Genomic DNA, 27,533 nt, shown 5'->3' with positions numbered 1-27,533 from the left:
AACAGAAAGGTCTAGGAAGGGGAGGGAGGAGTCCGAGACTGTCCAGGTGAATTTGAGGTCGGGGTGGAAGGTGTTGGTGTAGTGGATGAACTGTTCAACCTCCTCGTGGGAGCACGAGGTAGCGCCGATACAGTCATCAATGTAGCGAAGAAAAAGATGGGGGGTGGGGCCAGTGTAGTTGCGGAGGCCAAAGGGCCTGTACTGCAATGCAATATTCTATATTCTGTGTTTCCCCTTATCCTTTCTGCCAAATGCATCACATTTCTGTGTTAAATTCCATTTGTTCATTTTGCTCATCTTTTAGTGTCCTATTCCAGACTATTGATGTTGTCCTCACTGTTTGTTACCGCTCCACGTTTGATTGAATGATCGAATTCCCTTCTTCAACTTTCTCTGTTACTTCTTCAGTAATTCACTTAATCTATTACAGATCCATGTTAACTCTCCTTAATTAACTCTAATCTCTCCAGATGCTGGGTGATTACAGTTTCTCCTTGATTATTTTTATTAATCTAAACTTTTCAATACAATGATCATTACTAATCGAAATTTTATGGTATCATTAATAATGTAAAGTTTATGATCTGGTGATCACTCTGATCCAAATGTTCTCCCATGGTGACTTGGTGCCCCCTTGTTCCCCAGCATCAAGCCCAGTGATCCTTCACTCCAAGTTAGACTAAAAACATGTTTAAGGGAATTCTCCTGAAAGCGTTTCAAACGTAGAATTCCTACACTGCAGAAACAGGCCATTTAGCCCACTTGGTTCACACCAACCCTTTAAAGAGCATCCCACCCAGTCCCATTCCTCTACCCTATCCCTGTAACCTTGCATTTCCTGTGGCTAACGCACCTAACTTACACATCCCTGAACACTATGCGGGTAAATTAGCTCGGCCAATCCATTTAACATGCACATCTTTGGACTGTGGGAGGAAACTAGAGCACTTGGCAAAAGCCCATGCAGTTACAGGGAGACTGCAAACTCCACACAGACAGTCACCCAAGCGTGGAATTGAACCTGGGTCCCTGGCACTGTGAGACAGCAGTGCTAGCCACTGTGCCGCAATTCCTCCCCCTGCTTTCCCTTTACCAATTGATTTTTGAGGAAGTGAAGTCCCACAATATCTTTACTAGTTCATGTAATGGCACAGCTATGCATTTGATTTCTCAGTCAGCAGTTACTGCCTTTAGAACCGTTCCAAACTTGTGTCAGTAATTAATTCAGCCTTCTTGAACTCCCTATGTAGTTAACAGTTTGGGATGGTGAAAGGTTGGAAGTATCTGCTGTAATGGTAGGGATGCTGAGAGATGGGATTTGCCTCATGCCCTTCAGTCTGGATAGACGGTGCTTTATCACTACTTGAAGCCAAATTTCAAAGCATTCTAGTCAGCTGACCACATATTAAAAGTTAATACCTTAATGTATAATGAGATTGTTAATCTTATTTGCATCTTTTCTCCCTTCAGCTTCAATACTTAAAATAATTACACAGTGCACCAAGCATCTCTTTGCAACTGTATAAAATGAGACTTTTATTTTCACAGTGCAATGCCAAAACTCTTGAGTAAGAATTAATGTATTGATGTCTTTGCAAAGCAGCTGTTTTGATAATCCATTATGTGCATTGTTTTGGCTGAGCTGAATGGCAATTATATTTTGCCTTTGTTTGACAACCTTTGTATTTCCCCTCCTTTTTGTTGCTGTGTTCTGTAAGGTACCCTGGCACACGGGCAATTGAGCGAGGGATTGAACTCCTAATGGCAAAGCAGTTGCCAAATGGGGATTGGCCTCAGGTGAGTGACTACCTATCTGTTTGCTTCAGGTTTTGCCTTTCATGTGATCTCCTGTTGTATCATTACGGAATACTGACCTATATTTAAACATGCACAAAAAAAATTTTTGATGAACAATAGTTTGACGTGTCATAGAGTCAGACAGCATGGAAACAGACCCTTCAGTCGAACCAGTCCATGCCGAACATAATCCCAAATGAAACTAGTTCCACCTGGCCCGTGTCCCTCCAAATCTTTCCTGTTCATGTATCTACCCAAATGTCTTTTAAATATTGTAATTGTACCAGCATCCACCACTTACTCAGGAAGTCCATTCCACACACGAACCACCCTCTTTGTAAAAAAAAAAAAAATTGCCTCTTATGTCTTTTTAAAATCTCTCTCCTGTCACCTTAAAAGTGTGCCTCCTAGTCTTGAAATCCCCCATCCTAGAGGAAAGACAACTACCTACCCTGTCTATGAATCTCATTATTAACTTCTGTCTGGTAGCCTTTCAACCTCCTAGTCTATCCAGCCTTTCTTTATAACTCAAACCTTCTGTACTCAGCACCATCCTGGTAAATTCCTTCTGAACCCTCTCCAGCTTGATAATAATCCTTCCTATAACTGGGTGACCAGAACTAGACACAGTATTCCAGAAGAGGCCTCACCAATGTGGGTTTTAACTTATTGGCTGTGAGCTATTTATGTGCATGCCATTGAGTCTTGCCAACAATGACTAACAATAAAATTGTTTCTCTATTAATTGCATAAGCTTCAAGTTGCTTGACTACAGAACATAGAACAGTACAGGCCCTTCGGCCCTCAACGTTGTGCTGACTTTTTATCCTACTCTAAGATCAACGAACCTACATAGCCTACAATTAACTATTATCCATGTGCCTATCCAAGAGTGGCTTAAAAGCCCCTAATGTATCTGACTCTACTACCACCGCTGGCAATGTATTCCACTCACCCACCACACTCTGTGTAAAAAACCTGCCTCTGAAATCTCCGTTAAGCCTTCCTCCAACCACATTAAAATTATGTCTCCTCATGACAGCCATTTCTGCTCTGGAAAAAAGTCTATGACTATCCACTCTATTTATGCCTCTCGTCATCTTGTACACCTCTATCAAGTCAGCTCTCATCCTTCTTCGCTCCAATGAGAAAAGCCCTAGTTCCCTCAACTTTTCTTCATAAGACATGTCCTCCAGTCCATTCCCTGGCCTTTACAATCGTTATGGAGAGGGATAAGAGCAGATGGTATGGGAGAGTATTTAATTGGGGGTGGGGGAATTTACAATGCCATTAGGCAGGAACAGTGGAGCATAAATTGGGAACAGATATTCTCAGGGAAATGCACGACAGAAATGTGGAGGTTGTTCAGGGAGCACTTACTGTGAGTGCTGGATAGGTCTGTCCCACTGAGACAATGAAGGGATGGTAGGGTGAAGGAACCTTGGATTACAAGAGATGTGGAAAACCTAGTCAAGAGGAAGAAGGAAGCTTACTTAAGATGAGGAAACAAGGATCAGACAGGGCTCTAGACATTTACAAGGTGGCTAGGAAGGAACTGAAGAATGGACTTCGAAGAGCTAGAAGGAAGCATGAATAAGCTTTGGCAGGTAGGATTAAAGAAAACCCTAAGGCGCTCTACACTTGTGAGGAACAAGAGGATGTCCAGACTGAGGGTAGGGCCAATCAGGGATAGTGGTGGGATCTTGTGCCTGGAGTCCGAGGAAGTAGGGGAGGTCCTTAATGAATACTTTGCTTCAGTTGTTGTTTGTGAGGACTGTGTGAAACAGGCTGATATGCTCAGACAGGTTGATGTTAGGAAGGAGGATGTGCTGGAAAGTTTGAAAAACATGAGGATAGAGAAGTCCCCTGGGCCAGACAGAATATACCTAAGGTTACTATGGGAAGCGAGAGAAGAGATTGCTGCACCTTTGACGATGACCTTTGCGTCCTCACTGTCTGCTGGAGTAGTACCAGATGATTGGAGGGTGGTAAATGTTCAAGAAAGGGAATAGGGGCAAACCTGGGAATTGCAGACCATTCAGCCTTATGTGGGCAAATTATTGGATTTGGTCCTTCTCCCATCGAGAGATCTGACACCTGACCTGGTTCTTTGCCAAGCACCAAATCCAATATGGCCTCCTCTCTAGTTGACCTATCTGCACATTGAGCCAGGAATCCTTCCTGGACACATCTGACAAAGTCTGTTCCATCCAAACTATTTGCATTAAGGGGGTTCCAATCAATATTAGGAAAGTTAAAGTCACCCATGATAACAACCCTGTTACTTCAGCAACTTTCCAAAATCTGCCTCCCAATCTGCTCCTCTGTGTCCCTGTTGCTATCGGAGATAGATAGAAAATACCCAGTAAAATGACTCCTCCTTTCCTGTTTCTGACTTCTACCCATAATGACTCAGTGAAACCCTCCTCGACGATCTCCCTTTCTGGAGCTGTTACACTATCCCTGATTAGCAATGCCCTCCCTCCCTCCATATCTATCTATTTTGTAACATCTAAACCCCAGAACATCCAACAACTATTCCTGCCCCCATGATATCCAAGTCTCCATAATGGCTACAACATCATAGCTCCAAGTACTGATCCACGCTCTAAGTTCATCACCCTTATTCCTGACACTTCTTGTTAAAATAGACACAGGAGAAAGTGAGGACTGCAGATGCTGGAGATCAGAGTCGAAAAGTGTGGTGCTGGAAAAGCACAGCAGATCAGGCAGGCAGCATATGAGCAGGAGAATCGACATTTTGGACGTAAGTCTGATGAAGGGCTTCTGCCCGAAATGTCAATTCCCCTGCTGTTCAGATGCTGCCTGACTTGCTGTGCTTTTCCAGTGCCACACTTTTCAACTCAAAATAGACATACTTCAACCCATCAAACTGACTGCAATTTTGCCCTATCAACTGTTTATCCTTCCTCACAGACTCTCTGCACACTGTATTTGCCTGTTCACCAACTATCCCATCCTCTGATCCTGAGCTCCGGCCTCCCGAAGAGCTCTAGCAAACCTCCTGCCCAGGATCTTGGTGTCCCTCCAGATTGGGTGCAACCTGTCTTCCTTGTACAGGTCCCACCTTCCCCAGAAGGTATCCCAATGCTCCACATATCTGAAGACCTCCCTCCTATAATATCTATCCCTATTTATCTACTCAACCAGACCATTAAGAACCACTCTTTCCAAACTCTCATTGTTCACCCATAGTTTTATCATTCAATAGTTCTGTTCAATCTGTTGCAATCAATTGTTGCCTTATCGTTCCAAAGTTAGCCTTGTTTAAATTTAAAACCATGTTTCGTGACTTGTGCTCCTCTCCCTCCAGTCTCACATCGGGTTCTATTGTATATTGCTCACTGTCAATGAGCTGATCCCCTGCTGTTAAAATATTGATGAATTTAAACTCATTGCTTATAATTAAAGCTAAAATGACTTGTCTTCTGGGTACTTTAAGAATATATAATTCCAGAAAATTACCTCAAGTACTTTCAAGACATTTTCTACTTTTGAAACTACAGCAGTGTTGTTTCTCCAGATCTCTGTGTTCATTAAGATTTCCCATTATAACTGGTATTTTTATTGCAAGATTCTTCGGAATCTGTTTCTGTATCTTAATAATTGATCAATGTTGAATAGAGATCTGTGAGCATTACTTTTGTGTTTAAAATTTTTTCCCTGACCGAGAACTTGTCATTTTACTGTCCTGTTTTGATTTTCCTACAGGAGAACATTGCTGGTGTATTCAATAAAACCTGTGCAATTAGTTATACCTCCTACCGAACTATCTTCCCCATATGGACACTGGGACGATTCATCAGACAATACCCGAGTAGTGCCCAAACTATCAAGCTCAAACTCTGACAATAAAAACTGGTAAATGTGTTCATAAACTCCGAATTGCCCACTTTGCTAGTAGAACACTAAACACAGTAAGATACCTGACAATTTATACCTTCTAACAATGTGGGAAATGGTCTGCTGTGTACATATTCCTTAGTTGGATCATTGTGTGCCAAGTGACTGAGGGAAAACGGAAAGGACTGTGGATGCTGTAAATCAGAAACAAAAATAGAAATTGCTGGAAAAGCTCAGCAGATGCAGCAGCATCTGTGGCGGGAAATCAGAGTTAATGTTTTGGGTCGAGCGATCTTTCCTCAGATGTAATGGTAGCTAGGAAAATGTCGGTTTATATGCAGAAGTAGGGTGGAGTGAGGGTGAAGGAGTAAACAATAGGTGGAGATAGAGCCCAAAGAGAGAAAAACAGTTGGATAGACAGAGGAGTGAATAATGATCTGGCTAGGAGGGTGAATAGCTGTTAATGGGACTGTTAATGGCTAACGATAGGTGGTGTGTAAGGTTTCCCAAGTGCCACTTCATTCATAAGTACAGGTCGGTAAAGACATTTAAAACTGGAGTCCTCAAGCAGTGCATTGTTTCAACTGTGCTATACCTCTGCACAGTTGAGCTACTTCTTACAATGTTGAACCACAGCAGTCACCTCTCGATCCTGTCTGAGCTCCTTCTGCACTCTCTTTTGCAAGAACATGCTTCCTAATTCTGAAATAATTCATGAAATGCAAAGTGATGCATTTTAAAAGATCTAATGCAGGAGGTAAGCATACAGTAGATACTGGACCCTTACTGGCATCAACATACAATGAGATCTTGGTGTACAAGTCCATAGTTCCCTGAAAGTGGCAACACAAGTGGATAAGGCAGTCAAGAAGGCTTGTCACATGTTTGCCATCATCAGTCTGGGTGTAGACTACAAAAATTGGCAAGTCATATTGCAGCTGTATAGAACTTTAGTTAGGCCACATTTGGAATATTGTGTGCAGTTCTGGTTGCCACATTAGCAGAATGAAGTGGAGGCACTGGAGAGGGTACAGAAACAGTTTGCTCGGACATTGCCTCGTTTGGAGGGTAGTGCCTATGTGGACATTAGACAAGCGTGATTCATTTTCATTTGAACTTCAAAGGGTGTGGGGCAATCCGATAGAAGTTTACAAAATTATGGATAGAAATGGATAGAGGAAATAGGTTTAAGGTAAAAGGGGTAAGAATCTTAGAATCCCTACAGTGTGGAAGCATGCCATTCAGCCCTCCGAGTCTACAGCAACTCTCCAAAGAGCATCCCATCTTGACCCCTGACCATCTCCCCTCTCCGACCTTGAAATCTGCCATCCTTACCTAATCTGACATACTTGTGACTGCAGTCTCACAGGAACATGATTGGTTCTCAGCCCATTCAAAACTAGTCAGTTCAGGGCCAATCAGGGATAGGCAACAAATGCCAGCCTTGACAGCAACACCCAAGTCCCATCCAAGAATGCATATCAAAACTTAGTCAGTACATCCCAAGCATGGTGGAGTCAGCAGCACAGTGGCACGGTTGTGAGCACTGGTGCCTCACAGTACCAGGGACGCAGGTTCAATTCCAGCTTTGGGTGACTGTGTGGAGTGTGCACATTCTCCCAGTGTCTATGTGGGTTTCTGCTGGGTGCACTGGTTTCCTCCCATAATGCAAAGCTGTGCAGGTTAGGTGGAGTGGCCATGCTAAATTGCCCCACAGAGTCTAGAGGGTGGATTAGCTATGGGAAATGCAGAGATATGTCGATTAAGGTGGACTTTGAACAATTTGTTCCATTTACCTAGTGACACGATTGTAAGAATCTTCGTCATCATCAGCAATAGCTTCAGTATTGTTAGTCCACAAGTAAATGTCAAAAATATTTGCTTTTCAAAATGGATTTCCAAATGGCTTTTAGACAATGTTCCAATCAAGATCCTTGCACAATCTGCAGCCCATGAACACAATGTTTTTATGGAATCCTTACAGTGTGAAACAGGCCCTTCGGCCCAACAAGTCCACACCGACCCTCCGAAGAGTATCCCACCCAGACCTATTCTCCTACTCCTCTATTACTCTACACTTCCCCTGAACACCAAGGGTAATTTGGCATTGGCAAATTCATCTAACCTGCACATTTTTGGACTGTGGAAGGAAACCGCAGCACCCGGAGGAAACCCACGCAGCCACGGGGAGAATGTGCAAACTCCACGCAGACAGGCTGGAATAGAACCCGGGTACCTGGCACTGTGAGGCAGCAGTGCTAACCATTGAACCACCCTTGCGAGTGAAGATGCTCACATATTTCCACCTGAGTGAATGTTTGTTCACCTTCTAACGTCAATCATTTCGAATTTTTCAGATATTGTCCTTGAGAGATTTATTTGCACACACCTCCAAGAGATGAACAGCCCTTCAGAATCACCAGGAGTAATGACCACATCAGTTGCTGCCACATCATGACAAGTTAACATTTGAACATGTCCCAATCAAGCAAGCCTTTCTCTTTGGACTGACCTTCTCATCTCAAATTCCACACTCTGATCCTCTCCTTGCAATTGCCTTCATTCAGACATTGTCATGGAATGTGCAATGACATCTTTCCAAAACTCCCCTTAGAAGTATTCAAAGTGAATTGACTTTAAATTTTGTGCCATCGTCAAACAGGATGGAAGTCGTTTGGACCAAGCCTCTTGTAGCCACTTTTCAGAGGGACAGTTTATTTCACCAGTGTTGGCTATGCTCCTGTTTACTGGCATTTTGAAGTTCATTGACATCATTGCAAACCACTATACATCCTCTCAATGTTAGGTAACAAAATGATGGAATCTGATGATTTTATCATCAGGTTCAGATGGCAGGCAAAATAAAATCTGTAGTGGACTGTAGATTAGGGGAGATGGATGGCATAGTGGTGTTAATGTTAGACTATTCATTCAGAAATTCAACAAATGACCTGGGTACTTGGGTTTGAATCCTGCCATGGCAAATGATCAAATTTGAATTCAATAATAGCTGGAATTAAGAATCTACTGATGACCATGAAACTATTGCCAACTGTCAGAAAAATCCCTGGTTCACTAATGTCCTTCAGGGAAGGAAATCTGCCAACCCTACCTTGCCTTCTGAAATGACCTAGCAAGCTACTCAGTTCAAAGTCAGCTTAAGGGTGGGCAACAAATGCTGGCCAGCCAGTGATGCCCATGTCCCATAAGTGAATTTTAAAAAATGTTGCTTACTGACAGAGCATGAAACGGTGGAGAAAGTGAGGACTAGAGATCAGAGTCAAGAGTGTGTTGCTGGGAAAGCACAGCAGGTCAGGCATCATCTGAGGAGCAGGAAAATCGACATTTCAGAAATAAGGAATTGGTGCCCTTTCATGAATCTGGTGTATCACCAGGCGTTGGCTTGAATTTAGATTAGATAGATTAATTAGATTACTTACAGTGTGGAAACAGACCCTTCGGCCGAACAAGTCCACACCAACCCGCCGAAGCGCAACCCACCCAGACCCATTTCCCTCTGTCTAATGCACCTAACATTTAGCGTGGTCAATTCACCTAACCTGCACATTTTTGGACTCTGGGAGGAAACCCACGCAGACACAGGGAGAATGTGCAAACTCCACACAGTCAGTCACCTGAGGCGGGAATTGAACCCACGTCTCTGCTGCTGCGAGGCAGCAGTGCTAACCACTGTGCCACCCCTATAAATTTTTTTAATTTTGTTTTAGATTACTTAGTGTGGAAACAGGCCCTTCGTCCCAACAAGTCCACACCGACCCTCCAAAGAGCAACCCATCCACCTACGTTTACATCTTCACCTAACACTATGGGCAATTTAGCATGGCGAATTCACCTAATCCGCACATTTTTTTTGTACTGTGGGAGGAAACCCACGCAGACACGGGAGAATTTGCAAATTCTACACAGACAGTTGCCTGAGGTGGGAATTGAACCCGGGTCTCTGGCATGTGAGGCAGCAGTGCTAACCACTGTGCCAGCATGCCGCAAATTTAGCAACTCCATCTCTCTTTGATTCTCCCAGGGCGTGACAGCTCTGCTCACTAACCCATTCTTCAACTTATATTTCCACTGAAGCCTCTTGTTCAGTTTTTCTGTTCGCCTCTTCAGCATTTTCTAGTATGTTTGCCGCCAGTTTCCAAATGTTTTCTTGCAAATACGGTGACTGCCAGCATTAGGCAGAGCAAGGCTGAAATGAAGAATTTTGTGCTGGCCATTTTACGCGCACTTTACGTTCCAAAATGTTGTACCATGAAAGGACTTGACTTGTGATGTACCTGTAACAGTTACATCATGGGTAATAGAGGGAATGGGAAAATCACTTGCAAATGCAATCCTGCATCACTCATGTTACATTTGTGCTGCTGGGAACACCTGAACATCAATATTGTTTTGTGACCGACATAATAGCCTCACAAATCAAGGGTAAGAGAAGCCAATTAGGCCCTCTGTCTAAACTGAGCAATTTTGGAGAGGAGTGACAATAGTATTTGATGGTTTTGCACACTGACATATTGTGGAATATTTCCCAACAATGTATAACAGACTTTCTGCCAGCTGTGATTGTCACTTTGACATCAGATTAATGAGCACATTGAGAGCATCAAAAGGTATGATGTTAATCAAATATCCACTAGGTAACAGCATTAAAAAGGCCACCAATGATAGATATGTCTCTACATTGAATTACCTTGGATTTATGACACAGGATCAGGCCATTCGGCCCATCCAGCCTATTTTGGTGTCTGTACTTCACTCCAGCCTGAGGCCATGTTTCTCATTTAAATTTGCTGGTGCTTTGTTTCCTGGTCTGTCTTTTGTTTGTTTAGCTTCCCCTTAAATGCACTTCTCTCTTTAGTTTAAACGTTCAGTGTGGTAGCGATTTCCAGTTTTCTCCTCTCACTGAATTAAGGAATTGTTGCTGAATTCCTGATTGCATTTTCTGGTGACTGTCTTGTATTGACGGCCTCTAATTTCCTCTCTCTTCCAGGTGAGAGGAAATGCTCACTCTGTGTCCCCTCAATCAAAATCCCCCATCATTTGAAACACCTCAGTGAGGTCACTCCTCAGCTTTCTCTGCCTGTTATTCCTTTTCTGATGGGAACACCCACACATTATTGGGATCATCTGTATAGGTCTTCTCTGCACTCTATGTAACCCTTGAAAGATGATGAATGTGTTGACTGGAAGTGAAATCTAGCCTCCAGAAAATTCAGTGTTATAGAAACATTTTGAGGCAAATATTGCTCTCAATTAGCCTCTTGATGATAAATTTCCTGTGCATATCACTTTGGTTTATCCCTCAATCGCTCGAGGAAGGAGTTGTTAGTTATTTGCAACTGAGGAAGTCATGGTTCTCTAAATGTTAGATTCTCAGGAGCCACCACTTATAGTTATCCTGTACAGAAAAGACTGCCACTTGAATATATGACCACAATTGTGGTCAGGGTTTGGATTTCCTGACCATTGCCTTTTGTAAGGGTGGTGTTTAAGAGTGTCTAAGGATGGTTAAAATAGTGGTGTATACGTGTTTGTGATTGTATGAATGGCTTTCAGAAAATAAATTTGATTAGCACCTTAGCAAATACATCCTGCATTTGGACATCTGTATGACAGACAAAACTCAAAGTTCATTTTCTGTTCGTTTTCCATTTCAAATGGGTTTCGCTGAGAGTAGGGAGATAAATATTCAGCACAAGACAGATTCATTGAATTAGATAAGGCTGTTCCCACAATGTCTCCATTTGAGGCTTGAGTCTGGTTATTAAAAGGTTCATACCTGCCTTCAATAGTTTCCTGGGCCCTGAATTTTCTAGCTGCTAACTAGGAAGGCATTGCTGCACTTTGTATAGCAAATTTTCAAGCCTCCATAAATTGCCCGATCAACGTTTGCATGGGCCTGACTTTTCTCATTATAGCTGATTTTCTGAGATTTGCAATTTCCGTAAGGATAGCAAACCAGGCTTCACACAATGTTACAGCGCAAGGGGCCTTTTCTGTCTTTGAGTCCTCAAAGATTCAGAAGTTGGCTGTGTTACATGCCAGCAAGGTTTTAGACGAGGCACATTACAACCTTCTGGAGTTAATATTGAGTTCAGAACCTTCAGATAGTGAACCCACTCCCATTTCTTCCCTTTTAGCTTTACTTCGAGTCACAGAGATGTACTGGGAGAAAGTGAGGACTGCAGATGCTGGAGATCAGAGTCGAAAAGTGTGGCGCTGGACAAGAACAGCCAGCATCTGAGGAGCCAGAGAATCAACGTTTTGAGTATAAGCCCTTCATCAGGAATGAGGGGGTGGCCCAAGGGGTCTGAGAGATAAGGGGGGGTGGGGTGGTGGTGCTAGAGGGAAGGTAGCTGGGAATGCGATAGGTAGATGAAGGTAGGGGTGAAGGTGATAGGTCAGAACTGTCTACCTGTCCATCTTCCTTTCCACCGATCCGCTCCACCCTTCTCTCTGACCTATCACCTTCACCCCCATCTTCATCTACCTCCTGCTCCTCGGATGCTGCCTGACCGGCTCTGCTTTTCCAGCACCACACTCATAGAAATGTACAGCATGGAAACAGACCCTTTGGTCCAATTCGTTCATGCCGAACAGATGTCCTAACCTAATTTAGTCCCATTTACCAGCACTTGGCCCAAATCCATCTAAACTCTTCTTATTCATGTGCCCATCCAGATGCCTTTTAAATGTTGTATTCTCTGTCACCATGTCCTCTCTCCCCTCCCCCCAGTCCAGTGGGATTATCTGTCATTTCCAGTCTGGCAGTTAGACACACCATTGTTCTGCCATTCCCACTTTCCGAATGCTTAATCTGAACTATCCATGTCCTTTCACCTCCCCCTGCCGGCACTCCAGACCACAACCAACCCCCCCCCCCCAACTGTGACATAAATGCTGCTCTCTCCACAATTCACATCAGCTCTGCTGAAGTTATTTAAACTCAAACCATTAGCTTGCTCTTTCTCCATTGGATGCTGCCTGGCCAGCTGTGATTTTGAGCATTTTTTGTTTTGTTTTCAGTTAAGCATAACTTAAGTCCAAATCCTTCCCTTGAAGTGAATGAATGATGAGAAATTATGGGACAGACATTTTCTAATTATCTTGTCTTCTTGCTGGGTACTCTTCCTTGTGCCAAATAACATAAATATGCTCCTGTTAACGGAAACATTACCTTGGATATACAAAATATTTGCAAATAGGGAGTGAAAAATAGCTGCTGTGCTCACATGATTCTGGATAACTTGTACATACCTGACTTTTGACTGAGTTAACCGACATTGTGACATACTCTTGAGTTGGGCTCTGAAATATAGATCAGATTTGTGCCACCTTCTATGTTAGGAATTGATCATTTTTCAATATCAACATCAAAGGCTGATGAGAGGTTAGATTAGATTCCCTACAGTATGGAAACAGGCCATTTGGCCCAACAAGTCCACACTGACCCTCCAAAGAGTATCCCACCCAGACCCATCCACTTACCCCTTACTAATGCACCTAACACTATGGGCAATTTAGCATGGCCAATTCACCTGACCTGCACATTTTTTGCTTGTGGGAGGAAACCAGGGCACCAAGAGGAAACCCATGCAGACAACGTGCAAACTCCACACAGACAGTCACCCAAGACTGGAATCAAACCTGGGTCCCTGGCGCTGTGAAGCAGCAGTGCTAACCACTGAGCCACTGTGCTGCCCAAGGTTAATGGAATAGTTAAGTAAGCATATGGGAATCCTTCCTTTATCAGTTGAAGCATAGATTATAAGAGCAGGGAGGTTATGTTGCAGCTTTACAAGTCTTTGGTTAGGCCATACTAAATTACTGTGTGCAGTTCTGATCACCACACAATAGGAAGGATTTGATTGCACTGGAGATTCACCAGGATGGAGAATGAAGACCAGCTGGATAAGGTTAGGTTGTTTTGTTTAAAGCAGAGAAGGTTGATAAAGGTGTATAAGATTATTAGGGATATGGACAGTGTGAATAGAAAACAGGCGACCTCCATAATTGAGGTGTCAAGAGCGAGGGAACATAATTTTAAAGTGAGAACAGGTTTAGAGGGAATTTGAGGAAAATCTTTCTCACAGAGTGTGGTGGGAGTCTAGAATAGACCGTCTGGGAGGGTAGTTGAGGTAGGAAACCTCGCAACATTTGAGCACTTGACATGTCATAACATTCAAGACTGTGGGCATAGTACAGGAAAGTGGGACAAGTGTAATTAGTAGTGTGTTTTTGTCATATAAACTCAATGAGCCGAAGGGCCTCTTCTGTAATGTATGATTGTCAGTGATTCCTTTTGGTGTTAGCCCTTCCAGGTTTCCGGGTATATATAATCATGCTGATTTCCATGCCATTCCTATTGTATTGCTTAAAACTGTCAAGTCAAATTCATCTCACTCATTAGCCAAGGTCTGCAAAATGTTTGTGCAGTCTTATTTGACTCATTGAATGATGGTGATTATGAGGTAAAGTATGGAGCCACACCTCATTCACTACTGATTGGCTGCTTTATTATTGCCTAGATTCCAAATCAGACAGTCAGTGTATCTTTAACATGATTATGTAACATCATGAGATGTAATGTTCCACTATTAAGATACCAACCTTTCCTACAAATGTTCTCTGTACAAAGGAGTCAGTGTTCTGCATTCAGTCAGTTAGATATATGCAATGTACAATGGTACCAGTAGGCACATAACCCATGCTGTAACAATACATAACTATTGTCAATAATAAACTTGAAAATATCTGTCTCAATAAGAATCTGTTTATTGTGGTATGTGTTACATAAGTTAAGGTATGGACCATCATTCAGAACATATCATATGGGCAGTGGTGCTTCACCCAAGAAATCATGTCTTCAGCATTCTATTACAACAATATTTGAAATTAGGAGCCAATCGTGAAGATGGTTGATGATGATCTAAAAATATAAATTTCAGAAATATATAGTGACAGACCGTAAGATGTCTTGGCTCCAAATAGGGACAGTCAATAGACACCCATGTCCCACCAGTGAATAAGAATAAACATTATTATATTCCTAGCCTCATTTTCCAAGAAGCCCTTTTTTCATTTTGGCCCTTTTTTTATATACTTTGCTTTTATTATATGTTTTTATATTACTTGCTTGTTAACCCTCAAAGTTTATTTTCTCACTGATTATTTTCTTGGCTGGTTTTTCAAACATTCCCAATCATCTGATTTATCACCAATCCTTGTATGAATGATATTCATTATATGTTTTTCTTCTTCCAATTCGATGCTACCCTTAACTTTCCTGGTTAGCCGTGTGTATCCCCTTTCTAGAATCATTCTTTCACACTGGGATATATTTGCTCTGTGAGCCATGAACTATTTTCTTAAATGTATGCCATTGTACATCAACCCTCTTTGTTGTTAAAATCCTTTCCCAGTCGTCTCCAGCCAGGTCCACCCTCATTCCTGTGTAATTACCCTTATTTAAACAGCGTAGTCGTTTCCAACCCAAATTCCTTACTCTCAAACTGAATTCCAACTTCTACCATTTTATGGTTATTGTTACCAAGGGGATCTTTTACTCTGAGATAATTTATTCAACCTGCCCTATTACATATGACTAAATCCAAAATAGCCTGATCCCTGGTTGGATTCACAACATACTGTTCTAGAAAATTGTCCTGAATTGGTCCCAATGGCTACCTCTGCCAATCTAACCATTCAATTGACATAAAGATTAAAATCACCCTTGGTTAATGTGCTGTCTTCATTATCTCCGGATTTATTCTCCGAGCCAATATTTGCTTACTGTTAGGGGGCCTGTAGACTACTCCGACCAGTGTCTTCTTTCTCTTTTTATTTCGTATCTCTACCCTCATGCATTCTACATCTTGTCAAGATCATTTCTTATAGACAATAGATGCAAGAGTAGGTCATTCGACCCTTCAAGCCAGCACCACCATTCATTATGATCATGGCTGATCATCCACAATCAGTATCCTGTTCCTGTCTTATCCCCATAACCCTTGATTCTACTATCCTTAAGAGCTCTATCCAACTCTTTCTTGAAAGTATCCAGAGACTTGGCCTCCACTGCCTTATGGGGCAGAGCATTCCATGTATCCACTACTCTCTGGGTGAAGAAGATTCTCCTCAACTCGGTTCTAAATGGCTTACCCCTTATTTCCCTTATTACTCCTTATATTCTCCTTATTCCATCGTACCATCAGTACTATTCCACCGCCTTTGCTTCCTGCTGTCTTTTTGAAAAGTCACTTTGCCCTGATTAGTTCGTTTCCAGTTTTGACCTCCATGTCACTGCAATGGCTCTAAGGTTATGCCTATTAACCTGTACTTATGCCATTAATTCATTTATTTAATTCCAAATACCATGCACATTTAAAAACCATTTAATTTTGCCTTTTTACCACATTTTCCTTTTTGACCCTATTTGCTGCTTTTTATTGTGTTTATAGACTTTAACCCTTCGTAACTACTCTGTGGGGATCATTACCTAATAAGGAGTTCTGCAGTGCTGCCACATTATTTTGCTTTGTAACTCTATGTATTCTCAATCTAGTACTTCCTCAAACCATCCAGAGATTAGCTTAAACTCTCCCGGTTACACTTACTGTCATTTAATGGGAGAAATGGAATTGAGAAAACAGAAATAACAAACAAACTGATTTAGCAATTACATAGGGACAAATGAAATAAGAGCTGGAGTAAGCCATTCAGCCTGCTTAGTCCTCAGTAAAAAATTGACTGATCAGTTTGTGTTCTGAATTCCATATTCCCCTCTACTCATGAAAACCCTTGCTTCTACTGCCTAACAGGAATCTATCCACAATTCAAAGACTGTGGGAGAAATGAGTTCCAGTTCATGGTGCATTGGCACCAGTACTGCGAGAGATGGGATTTGTACTGTTGGCACTGTCTACACCTTAATCAAGCTGGGATTGGTGTTCTCATGAGCCACCTAACTGTGGAAAAAGAGAAACTTTAAACAAAACAGGGTGGGGGTTGTTGAGCAACTGAAAGGTTGGGTAAATGTAACAAATCGAAATGAGGTCGAGGCAAGCAAAGTACTAATGTCGAAAATGAAGGTCAGAAGTCTATCCCTACAGTCAAGACTAGATGCTACAAAAATAACAAAGGAAAGGCTAAAGGTTTGCATGCATCCATTCTTTGTAGAATTCATAGCAAGGTAAATGAACTTATAGCATACATTGGAGTGGATAAATATGATCTGATGGCCATTGTGGAGAGGTGGCTGTAGCTTGACCAAGATTGGTTCCTGAATATTCTCAAGGGTATGACGTTCAAGAAGAATAGGTAACTTTGAAAAGGCAAAGGAAATGTCAGAGGTGGAATTGGTAGAGTAATTAGAGATGACCGTAGTTCAAAAAATCAGGTTGTAGAATTGGTTTGAGTGGAAATAAGGAATAATATTGACAAAAATTCACTTGTTGGAGTGATCCTCAGATAAACAATAACCATAATCCAGATGAAGTATAGAAGGAGGAACTTGGATGCTTGTAATAAATTTTTCACATAGAGGGTGGTATGTGTATGGAATGAGCTGCCAGGGGAGGTGCTGGAGGCTGGTATAATTGCAATATTTAAAAGGCATCTGGATGGGTATATGAATAGGACAGTTTTAGAAGGATATGGGCCAGGTGCTTGCAGGTGGGACTAGATTAGGTTGGGACATTTGGTCAGCATGGAGGGGTTGGACCGAAGGGTCTGTTTCCGTGTTGTACATCTCTATGATTCTATAACTGCCTCAAGAATATTTTAATGACTGCACTTCCACCAATGACTCACTTCCACCGCCTTGCGGTTGAGAAACTCTGAGTTTACCACTGAGAGTTAAAGCTGTGAATGCAATCATTGCCAAAATAATAGATCAAGTACTTGAGCATGGTTTTGAGCAAGCAAGGATAGCAGCGTTCCTTCACAAGAAACATTCCTCAGCTCTGTCCTACGAATGATCAGTAATTTTAAAATAGCGCCAAGGACCTGGATTTGATTCCATCCTTTGGTGATTGTCTGTGAGGTATTTGCACATTGATATTGGTCTAGAGTCACATGTAGGCTAGATCAAGTAAGGATAGCCAATTTCCTTCTCCAGTTGGAAATGCACCTCCCAATCACACCTCACACCTCATCCCCAATAAGTCCTGTTTCGACACGGCCACAAGTTCTCACTGTGCCATCGGCCAAAGGTGGGAGCAAATGTCCAAACCGGTTTCAAACTCTGGTGTAAATGCTTAGACTATGGAAGTGGTCATTTCAGATGTGAACCAACTAGTAAGTAGTTTGCTGCACATTTTACCCAAACCCTTCCCTCCTCTTCCCCAATTCCATATCCACCCTCCCCACATTGTGTCTTGGCATGTTTGAGACATAGTGTTTCTGTGGAAAGTGCTGAAACGGACAAGCATGACTGGGGCATGTCATCCTGTGCCCATACCCTGACCCCGCCAATGCAAGCGGACACTGGAAATGACCACTTAACATGTGCGGTCACACGGGAAACTACCTTGCTTCTGCAAGATTAGGATATCACACAAAGCAAGACCAAGTGAAGTTTGATAGATACGTGAGGACATGTATGGTGCCCAAGGGTGAGAAGCGATTTGGGGTCTTGTGTGGTGACTGATAATGGTATGGTGACATAATAGATTGAGATTTACAGCTCGTTTATGCTGAACAGAATTACCAAGTGCACAAGCTAGGATTTTACTACGATACCTTCCTATGTTGGTGGTGTGACACCCAATGGGAATACTATACTGAATTCTGGCATGACTGTATATGGTGACAGGGATTTGAGAACAGCAGAGGGACTACACTGATACCAAGGTGAGGGAAACACAGATAATGGAGATGCTGTGACTGTTCTTGTTCTCATGGTAGGCTATTGCAGAAAATACAGAGGCATGAGATTGAGGGTGATTTGGCGGTTTGATTCAGAAATTGGCTAGCTGAAAGAAGACAGAGGGTGGTGGTTGATGGGAAATATTCATCCTGGAGTTCAGTGGTGTACCGCAAGGATCTGTTTTGGGGCCACTGCTTTTTGTCATTTTTATAAATGACCTGGAAGAGGGCCTTTTGGGATGGGTTAGTAAATTTGCGGATGTCACTAAGGTCGGTGGAGTTGTGGATCATGCCAAAGGATTTTGCAGGTTAGAGAGGGACATACATAAACTGCAGAGCTGGGCTGAGAGGTGGCAAATGGAGTTTAATGTGGAAAGGTGTGAGGTGATTCACTTTGGAAGGAACAAAGGAATAAAGAGTACTGGGCTAACGGTAAGATTCTTTGTAATGTAAATGAGCAGACAGATCTTTGTGTTCAAGTACATCGATCCCTGAAAGTTGCCACCCAGGTTGATAGGATTGTTAAGAAGGAATACGGTGTGTTAGCTTTTATGGGTAGAGGGATTGCATTTCAGAGCCACGAGGTCATGCTGCAGCTGTACAAAACTCTGGTGTGGCCACATTTGGAGTATTGTGTACAGTTTTGGTCACAGCATTTTCGGAAGGATGTGGAAGCTTTGGAAAGGGTTCAGAGGAGATTTACTAGGATGTTACCGGTATGGAGGGAAAGAATTTCGAGAAAAGGCTGTGGGACTTGAAGCTGTTTTCATTAGAGAGAAGGAGGTTGAGAGGTGACTTAATTGAGACATATAAGATAATCAGAGGGTTAGATAGGGTGGACAGTGAGAGCCTTTTTCCTCAGATGGTGATGGCTAGCACGAGTGGACATAGCTTTAAATTGAGGGGTGACAGAAATAGGACAGATGTCAGAGATAGTTTCTTTACTCAGAGAGTAGTAGGGACGTGGAACGCACTGCCTGCAACAGTAGTAGGCTCAACAACTTTAAGGGCATTTAAATAGTTATTGTATAAACATATGTATGAAAATGGAGTTTGTAGGTTAGATGAGCTTCAGATTGGTCTCACAGATCGGCACAACATCAAGGGCCCAAGGGCCTGCACTGCGCTGAAATGTTCTATGGAGCTCAGTCCCATGGGTTACACGGGCTGCAATATGTGGGAAGCTTTAGAAATTTAGATATTGATAAACAACTCCCAAATGCTTATACTGAGTCATAAACAGTCACATTCCATGCTCCATATAAGGTGATAGTGGTGTCATTATGTCCCATGGCAACTCCCTTATTTGGTCAACATAACCAGGAAACTGCAAGTCACAGCTTACAGGACAGGTCACAATATGTCCTGGCTGCAGTTTAACCCAGGTCAGAGTTTAAACTAGCTTGACCAAAGTTTCTAGCATGCGTGATTGTAGCTGTTAACCAGTCTTGTAGCCATTTGTCTTGCTGGCCACCTGACCACAAATGTAAGGACTCACTGCAATAAAGCAGATGAGTTGAGGGTGCTGGTTAACATAGAGATAAGTATCTTTGATATCACAGAGACATAGTTGTGGGAGGGGCTGGACAGGCAGCTCGATATTCCAGGATACAGAATCATCTGGTGAGGCAAGGAGCATTGTAAAAGCATAGCTGGTGTCACAATAATGGTCAAAGAACCAATTACTGCAATAAGGAAGGATGAGATCCAAGGTGGTGTCCAAATTGAGGTCATGTGTGTAGAATTTGAAACAAAAGGGGGCGATCACATTGTTGGAGGTATACTTTGGACCTCCACACCATCAGCGTGAAGGGCAGGTATATGAGCATATATCAGAGAAATGTAAAAATAATAGGGTAATAATAGTGGGGATTTCAACTTTACCAATAATAACTGGGATAAACAAAGTGTAAAAAACAAAGTGAGGGTGTGCACCTCTTAAAATGTGTTCAGGAAAGCTTTGTAAAGTCAGCACCGACAAGATAGGGGATAGTGCTGGACCTAATTTTGGTGAACAAAACCAGGCAAGTGGTAGAAGTGGGAGAGCATTTTAGTGATAGTGACCATAATTCATAAGATTTAACGTAATTACAAAAAAGGACTAAGTTGGAACAGAAGTAAAGGTTCTGAATTGGGTGGGTGCGATTTTAATATGATAAGACAGAAACTGGTCAAAATGGACTGGAAATAGATACTCACCGAAAAATCCACATCAGAGCAGTGGAAGACATTCAAAAGGATCAGTTGAGGGTGAGGGTGCTGGTTAACATAGAGATAGGGTATCTTTGATATCACAGAGACACAGTTGTGGGAGAGGCTGGACAGGCAGCTCGTTGCCATAAATGTGAAGGGTGAAACCAGCAAATGCAGAGATCGCTAGATCAGGAGAGGCACAGGATTGGATAAGAAACAGAAAGGAAGCTCATGGTAGGTAGTGAAGGCTCAAAGCAGCAGAAGCCCTCAAGGAGTGACCACTTTGTGACCATCCCTCCTTATCTCTGCCCTGTGGTGGTAGACGTGGGGGTGAGTGGAAATCAGTTGGAAGGCATTTCAGGAGAAAGTGAGGACTGCAGATGCTGGAGATCAGAGTCGAGGGTGTGATGCTGGAAAAGCACAGCAGGTCAGGTAGCATCCAAGAAGCAGGAGAATCGACGTTTCGGGCATAAGCCCGTCATCAGCTCAGTCCTGATGCTGCCTGATCTGTTGTGCTTTTCTCGACTCTGGAAGGCATTTCACAAGAGGAAAGTACACAGTTACTGGCAGTACCATTAGCATTGATGTGCAGAGAGATCTTGGAGTCCAAGTCCATTGCTACTTGAAAGTGACAACACAAGGTAAACAAGGTATATGACATACTTGCCTTCATCAATTGAGGCATCGAGTATAAAAGTTAGCATGTCATATTGTAGCTTTATAAGATTTCGATCAGGCCACATTTGGAGTACCATGCACAATTCTGGTCACCACATTATGGGACAGATGTGGAAGCTTTGGAAAGCATGCTAAAGAGATTCATCAGGATGTTGCCTGGATTGAGTGTATTTAGCTATAAGGAAAGGTTGGACAACTTGGATTGTTTTCACAAGAGCATCGCAGGTATAAGGGGCAACCTGATTAGATTTCTTACAGTGTGGAAACAGGCCCTTTGGCCCAACAAGTCCACACCGACCCTCTGAAGAGCAATCCACCCAGACCCATTCTCCTACATTTACCCCTTCACCTACAGGCAATTTACCATGGCCAATTCACCTTACCTGCACATTTCTTGGACTCAGGAGAACCTGGAGAAAACCCACGCAGACACAGGGAGAATGTGCAAACTCCACACAGACAGTTGCCTGAGGTGGGAATTGAACCCTGGTCTCCGGCACTGTGAGGCAGCAGTGCTAACCACTGTACCACTATGCCACTATGCCGCCCTAAAGAAATAACACATTCCTTCCACATACTGAGCCCAGTCTTTGACAGCAGGATCAAACAGATCCAGCTTCCGACATAGCAGTATGACACCAGACACGCTTATCCTAACTCAAAGACAACTGTTGCAAGGAAATCTCTTCAGCTGCATATTTTTCTCTCATCACCAATGAAATAACTCCATAAAGGTCCGTATCCTATCACCGTCACCCTTTTATCATAGAATCCCTACAGTGTGGAAACAGGCCCTTCGGCCTAACTAGGCCACACCGACCCTCCAAAGAGTAACCCACCCAGATGCATTCTTCTACCCTATTATCCTATACATACCCCTGACTAATGCACCTAACCTACACATCCCTGAACACTATGGGCAATTTAGCATGGCCAATTCACCTAACATGCACGTCTTTGGATTGTGCAGTATACAAGTATATAAAATTATGAGAGGTATGGGGATGGTCAGAGTTTCCTTCTCAGGGTAGAAATGCTAAATACTTGGGGGCATAAGTTAAGGTGAGAGGAGAAACCTTAATGGAGATGTGTGAGGAAAGAGGGTAGTAGTTACTAGGATGATCACTGGTATGGAGGGAAGGTCTTACAAGGAAAGTCTGAGGGATTTGAGGCTTTTATTAGAGAGAAAAAGGTTGAGAATGACTTAATTGAGGCATTTATGATAATCAGAGGGTTAGATAGGATGGACAGTGACAGCCTTTGTTCTTTGATGGTGATGGCTAGCATGAGGGGACTTAGCTTTAATTTGGGTGATAGATATAGGACAGATATCAGAGGTAGTTTCTTTACTTAGAGAGTAGTAGGGGCGTGGAACGCACTACTTGCAATAGTAGTAGACTCGCCAACTTTAAGGGCATTTAAATGGTCATTGGATAGGCATATGGACGAGAATGGAATAGTGTAGGTTAGATGGGCTTCAGATTGGTTTCACAGGTCGACACAACATTGAGGGCCGAAGGGCCTGTACTGCACTGCAATGTTCTATGCCAGGAATGTGCTGCCAAGGAGGTGACAGAAGCAGATATGAGGGCAATATTTAAGAGGCATTTAGACAGAGATATGAACAAGCAGACAATAGTGGGATAGGGACCATGTAGAAGCAGATGGGATTAGTTTGGATGAGCATCATTGTGAGCACAGACCTGGTGGGCTGAAGGGCCTACTCCTGTGCTGTATTCTTCTATGTTCTACGATCTGTCTTCCATGTTCCAACGAGCTCCTCCGCCATACATGGCAGGGACAACTGTCTTTAGAACAGAGGACAGTACAACACACTACAGGCCCTTCGGTTTCACAATGTTGTGCTGAGCATTTATCTTAATCTAAGATCAACCTAACCTACACACCCCTCAATTTATTGCCATCTGTGTGCTTGTCCAGCAGTCACCTAAATGTCCCTAATGTCTCTGACTCTACTACCACTGCTGACAGTACATTCCATGCACCCACCACACTCTGCATAAAGAACCTACCTCTGACATCTCCCCTACACCTTCCTCCAATCATCTTCAATTTATGACCCCTCATGAGAGCCATTTCTGCCCTGGGAAAACGTCTCTGGCTATTTACTCTATCTATGCCTCTCATTACCTTGTACCTCTCTATCAAGTCACCTCTCTTCCTCCTTCTCTCCAGTGTGAAAAGCCCTAACTCACTCAACCTCTCTTCATAAGACATGCCCTCCAATCCAGGCAGCACCTGGTAAATCTCCTCTGCACCTTCTCTAAAGCATCTACATCCTTCCTATAATGAGGTGACCAGAACTGGACACTAGTCTAACCAGGGTTTTAAAGAACTGCAGAAAAACTTTGCGGCTCTTAAACTCAATCCCCCTGTTAATGAAAGCCAAGACACCATACATCTTGTTAACAACCTTATCAACTTGAGTGGCAACTTAGCAGGATCTATGGACGTGGACCCCAAGATCCCACTGTTCCTCCACATTGCCAAGAATCCTGCCTTTAACCCTGTATTCAGCATTCAAATTTGACCTTCCAAAATGAATCACTTCGCATTTATCCAGATTGAACTCTATCTGCCACGTCTCAGCCCAGCTCTGTATCCTGTCAATGCCTTGTTGTAGCCTGCAACAGTCCTCAACACTATCTACAACACCACTGACCTTAGTGTCATTAGCAAACTTACCAACCCACCCTTCTACTTCTTCATCCAAGTCATTTATAAAACCTGAAAACAGCAGAGGACCAAGAACAGATCCCTGTGGGACACGACTGGTCACTGACTTCCAGGCGGAATACTTTCCATCCACTACCACTTGCTGTCTTCTTTCATCCAGTCAATTCTGTATCCAGACAGCCAAAGTTCCCTGTATCCCATACCTCCTAACTTTCTGAATGAGCGTACCATGGGGAACCTTATCAAATGCCTTACTGAAATCCATATACACCACATCCACTGCTCAATCTTCATCAACTTGTCTTGTCAGATGCCCAAAGAACTCAATAAGGCTTGTGAGGCATGACCTGCTGCTCACAAAGCCATGCTGACTATCTTTAATCAAACTATATTTTTCCAAATAGTCATAAATCCTATCTCTCAGACTTCTTTCCAGTACCTTGCTTATCACAGATGTAAGACTGACTGGTCTGAATTTCCCAGGGATTTCCCTATTCCCTTTCTTGAACAGAGGAACAGCATTCGCCTCCCTCCAATCATCTAGTACTACTCCCATGGAGAGTGAGGATGCATAGATCATCGCCAGAGGTGCAGCAATCTCATTCTTCGCTTCCCATAGTTACCTTGGATATATCTGGTCCGGTCCTGGGAACTTATCTGTCTTAATGCTTCCCAGAATTTCCAGCACATTCACTTGCTTAGTTCAAGCCTATTAACCTGGTCCACTGTGTTCTCACTATCAACAAGGTCCCTCTCTCCAGTGAATACTGAAGCAAAAAACTCTACTGAAGCAAAAAGGGCCTCCCCTACCTCTTCAGACTCCAGGTACACGTTCTCTCCCCTATCCCTGATCGGCCCTACCCTCTCTCTGATCATCTTCTTATTCCTCACATATGTGTGGAACACCTTTGGGTTTTCCCTAATCCTTCCTGCCAAGGCTTTTTCATGCCCCCTCCTAGCTCTCCTCAGTCCATTTTTGAGTTCTTTCTAAGCTACCCCATAATCCTCTAAAGCTGTGCCAGATCCTTGCTTCCTCAACCTTAAGTAATCTTCCTTGTTCCTTTTGATAAGGAGCTCCTCTGCTCTTGTCTTCCAAGGCTCCTTCACCTTACCATTCCTTGCCTGTCTCAGTGGGACAAAATTATCTAACACTTGCAACAAGTGCTCCTTAAACAGCCTCCACATTTCTGTTGTGCATTTTCTGTAGAACAATTGCTCCCAATTTATACTCCACAGCAGTATACTTCCCCTCCCCCAGTTAACTACCTTCCCATACTGTCTGTTCCTATCCCTCTTGATGGCTTTGGTAAAGATAAGGCAGTTGTGGTCACTGTCATCGAAATGCTCTCCCACCGAGAGATCTGATACCTAACCTGGCTTGTTGCCTAGCACCAAATCCAATATGGCCTTCCTATTGGAAATTCTGGCTTCTATCAATACTTTGCAGGTTTGACCAGAAGGAAAGGGGAATAAAGTAAAGATGAAGACACCTAACAACACAGCACAAGTAACATCAATTCTACTCAAACCTGAACTGCCGTGAATTAGTCCATATTCTGTCATGCAATGGCCAAACACACACAATCAAGGGGATAAGAAGGGTGCAAGGGGACATAAATAAGTTAAATGAGTGAGCAAATATGTGGAAAATAGAGTACAATAATGGCAATTGTCCATTTTGACAGAGAGAATGAGAAATAAGAATATTATCTAAATATTGAGAGATTTCTGAGATCTGGATGTCCCTGCACATGAGTGACGAAAGGTTAGAATGCAGGCACAGCAGGTCATCAGGAAGGCTAAATGAACATTGTTTTACTGTCAGTGGAGTTGTATGCAGGAATACAGTTATACAGGACATTGGTAGGGGAGACTGGCTCTGGAGTACTGTATATCGTTTTGGTCTCCTGACTTAAATAATAATGTAAATGCATTGGAGACAATTGAGAGACGGTTACGAGACTCATACTTGGAATGGGTGGGTTGTCCAAGACAGGGAAAGGAGGCAGAGAAAGGAAGGGAGCAGAGAGAGAAAGAGACATAGAGAGAGAGAAAGACCGGAGGGGAGAGAGAGAAGAAGACAAACAGATAGAGAAAGACAGAGGGGAACAGAAGAAAGAGTCACACATGGAGGAGAGAGAGAGAAAAGAGCCAGGAGATAGGGAAGAGGGAAAGAGAAAGCGAGTGAGTGACAGAGAGAAAGTGGCATAGAGGACAAGAGAGCAATAGGGAGACAAAGGAAAGAGATAGAGAGAGGCAAGTGAGAGAGAAACAGAAGAGGGAGAAAAAGATGGGAGAGAGAAGCAGGAGGAGCGGAATCATGGAATCACACCATACAGAAAAGGCCCTGTGGCCCATTAAGTATGCATTGCCAAAAATATTCTCCTATCTACACCCGTCCCACTTTTCCACACTAGGCCAATTGTTTTGAATCTTATGACACTTTGAGTGTTTTTTTAAAAGTTGTGTGGTTTGCCATGTCAATTATCATTCCAGGCAATGAATTCCAGGCCTCCATCACCCTATGGATGGTGATGTTTTTCCTCAAATCCCTTGTAAACTTCACTTTAAAATAATGCCACTTTGTTCTAGACTCTTCAATTAAGAGGAACAACTGGTTTCTATTCACCCTGTCCATGCCCTTTATAATCTTGCATACATCAAAGAGATCCCCCCTCAACCTTCTCTGCTCTAAAGGAAACAACCAAAGCTGATCAAGTTTCTCTTCATAGCTGGAATGCTCCATCCCAGGCAACATTCTGGTGACTCTCCTGTGCACCTCCTCCAGTGCAATCGAATCCTTCCTATTGTGTGGTGACCAGAACTGCACACAGTGCTCCAGCTGTGGCCACATCAAAGTCTGTGTAGCTCCAACATAACCTCTCAGCTCTTGTCATCTATGCCATTACTGATAAAGGCCAGTGTCCTATATGCTTTCTTGATTACCCGTCCTTCGGGATTCTGCAGACAAACACCCTAGTGTCCTACCATTCATTGAGCACTCCTTTGTTCTGTTACTTCTTCCAAGTGCATAACCTCACCTTTATCAGGGCTACATTCCATCTAGCATTGATCTGCCAATCTGATCAATCCATTTATATCTTCCTGTAACCTGAACATCTTCCTCGTCATTGTCAACCACCTGGCCAATCTGTGTCATTCACAAACTTACTTATCATTTCCTCACATTGTCATCCCCCACGTTTATGAATATCACAAACAATAAGGGATCCAGCACTGATCCCTGTTGAACACCACTGGACACACCCTCTGTCTCCTCTCGCTATACCAATTTTGGAATCAAGTTGCCCTGGATCCCATAAGCTTTGTCATTCTTTGTCCATTTCCCATATGAGACCTTGTTAAAAACTTTTCTGAAATCCATCAATTGCCCTATCCTCACCCAAAGTAGGCGGCAC

General features: G+C 42.9%; 1 protein-coding gene across 3 annotated transcripts in view; it reads left to right on the top strand.

Moving 5' to 3' along the window:
* The window catches only part of lss (lanosterol synthase (2,3-oxidosqualene-lanosterol cyclase)), a 130,285-nt gene that overhangs the window by 86,081 nt on the left and 16,671 nt on the right, over positions 1–27,533 (top strand). Inside the window, exons 20-22 of one of the 3 annotated variants that reach the window (XM_043693429.2) lie at positions 1,719–1,797; positions 5,530–5,679; positions 11,820–13,370. In XM_043693429.2, coding sequence (XP_043549364.2) covers positions 1,719–1,797; positions 5,530–5,667 — 217 coding nt within the window. In that variant the 3' untranslated portion in view covers positions 5,668–5,679; positions 11,820–13,370. Of the gene's footprint in view, positions 1–1,718; positions 1,798–5,529; positions 5,680–8,018; positions 9,190–11,819; positions 13,371–27,533 lie in introns of those variants that run through there. The other 2 variants (XM_043693428.2, XM_087988954.1) reach the window with 2 other exon arrangements.

The sequence above is a fragment of the Chiloscyllium plagiosum genome, unplaced genomic scaffold (assembly GCF_037043375.1).
Source record: "Chiloscyllium plagiosum isolate Xiang-an unplaced genomic scaffold, Cpla_swu_hap1 HiC_scaffold_7, whole genome shotgun sequence".
Lineage (NCBI taxonomy): Eukaryota > Metazoa > Chordata > Chondrichthyes > Orectolobiformes > Hemiscylliidae > Chiloscyllium > Chiloscyllium plagiosum.
This window is presented reverse-complemented; position numbering and strand designations above follow the sequence as displayed.